At 39.1% G+C, this 980-nt stretch overlaps 1 protein-coding gene across 1 annotated transcript; it reads left to right on the top strand.

The window, feature by feature from the left end:
• Window positions 1-454: 454 nt before the first annotated feature.
• LOC136797079 (uncharacterized) lies at window positions 455-739 on the top strand (the record flags this gene model as incomplete). Its single annotated transcript, XM_067052594.1, is given in 1 exon segment — window positions 455-739. A coding segment is annotated over 1 exon segment (270 nt), but the record flags the coding sequence as incomplete, so codon positions are not given.
• Window positions 740-980: the final 241 nt, after the last annotated feature.

The following is a 980-nucleotide window of genomic DNA, read 5'->3' as shown; positions in this document are numbered from 1 at the left end:
ATTATGATCAAATTTACTTGTATTTTTTTATACAGTTGTAAATATCAATAAATAAAAAAAATTTGAGAAATCAACATTTTGTTTATTACCAGAGATTATGATTTATTTTTTATCAGAATATTTGATTAAATTATTTTTTCTAAATAAAAAAAAATTGGTTAAATATTATTTGTCAAATCGGTATTAATTATAGTATATTGTATTAAATTGATAGACACCTCTGTTTTCTCGGTCGAAGCTATTAGTGTAGTAATGTTGAGTAAATTCCTTCTGATTTTGCTAATGTTTCCAGATATCAAAGATATGTGTGAGTAACATACAGGAGACAAATAAGTGATTTTTTTTATTAAATGTTGAAAAAACAATAAAAATATACAAAATATAGCAATAGGGAGTGAAGTCCGAAGTGGGGGAAGCCGTGGTGGGAGGTGGGGCGGGCTATGAGGCCAGTCCTATCCGAGATGCCGGGATGTTGGGTTCCCTAGTGACTCGTATCTCCGGCTTCAGCCCAGGCGGTTCGCCGCGTCCAACCCGCCGCCGCCGACCGCGGGCCTTCAAGGACGAGTACCGGGAAATCCAGTCCGAGCCGGAAGACACGCCCAAGAAGAGACCTGAAGACTGTGCCGATAGGAAGCCCAAGACGAAGCGGAGGATCGAGAAGATGCGGGCCCGAAGGCTGGAGGTGTCGGCGCCGCTACAAGGATCCAAGTCCATGGGGAGGTTGGATGGCCTCAAGCAGGTAACTAGTGTTCATCAACAGTGTTTTAGCTTTGATAGGTTTACTCTCTCTAGGTGGCAATGAAATGTTTATCGCGCAGTCATAACAACATGAACATTGTTATTAATCTTGTATATATGTGACAAGTATAATCATGTTACTCCTTCTTGCTCACAAACCTTCCATGATTAAAAATCATTAGTCTCATATTTTTTTACACGCTTAAATACTTGCCCTTTGAAAGAACACTTTTTTCGTATCA

Source organism: Halyomorpha halys, unplaced genomic scaffold (assembly GCF_000696795.3).
Source record: "Halyomorpha halys isolate HHAL.00 unplaced genomic scaffold, Hhal_1.1 Scaffold1584.1, whole genome shotgun sequence".
Lineage (NCBI taxonomy): Eukaryota > Metazoa > Arthropoda > Insecta > Hemiptera > Pentatomidae > Halyomorpha > Halyomorpha halys.
Note: the sequence above shows the minus strand (reverse complement) of the source record. Positions and strands in the feature narration are given on the sequence as shown.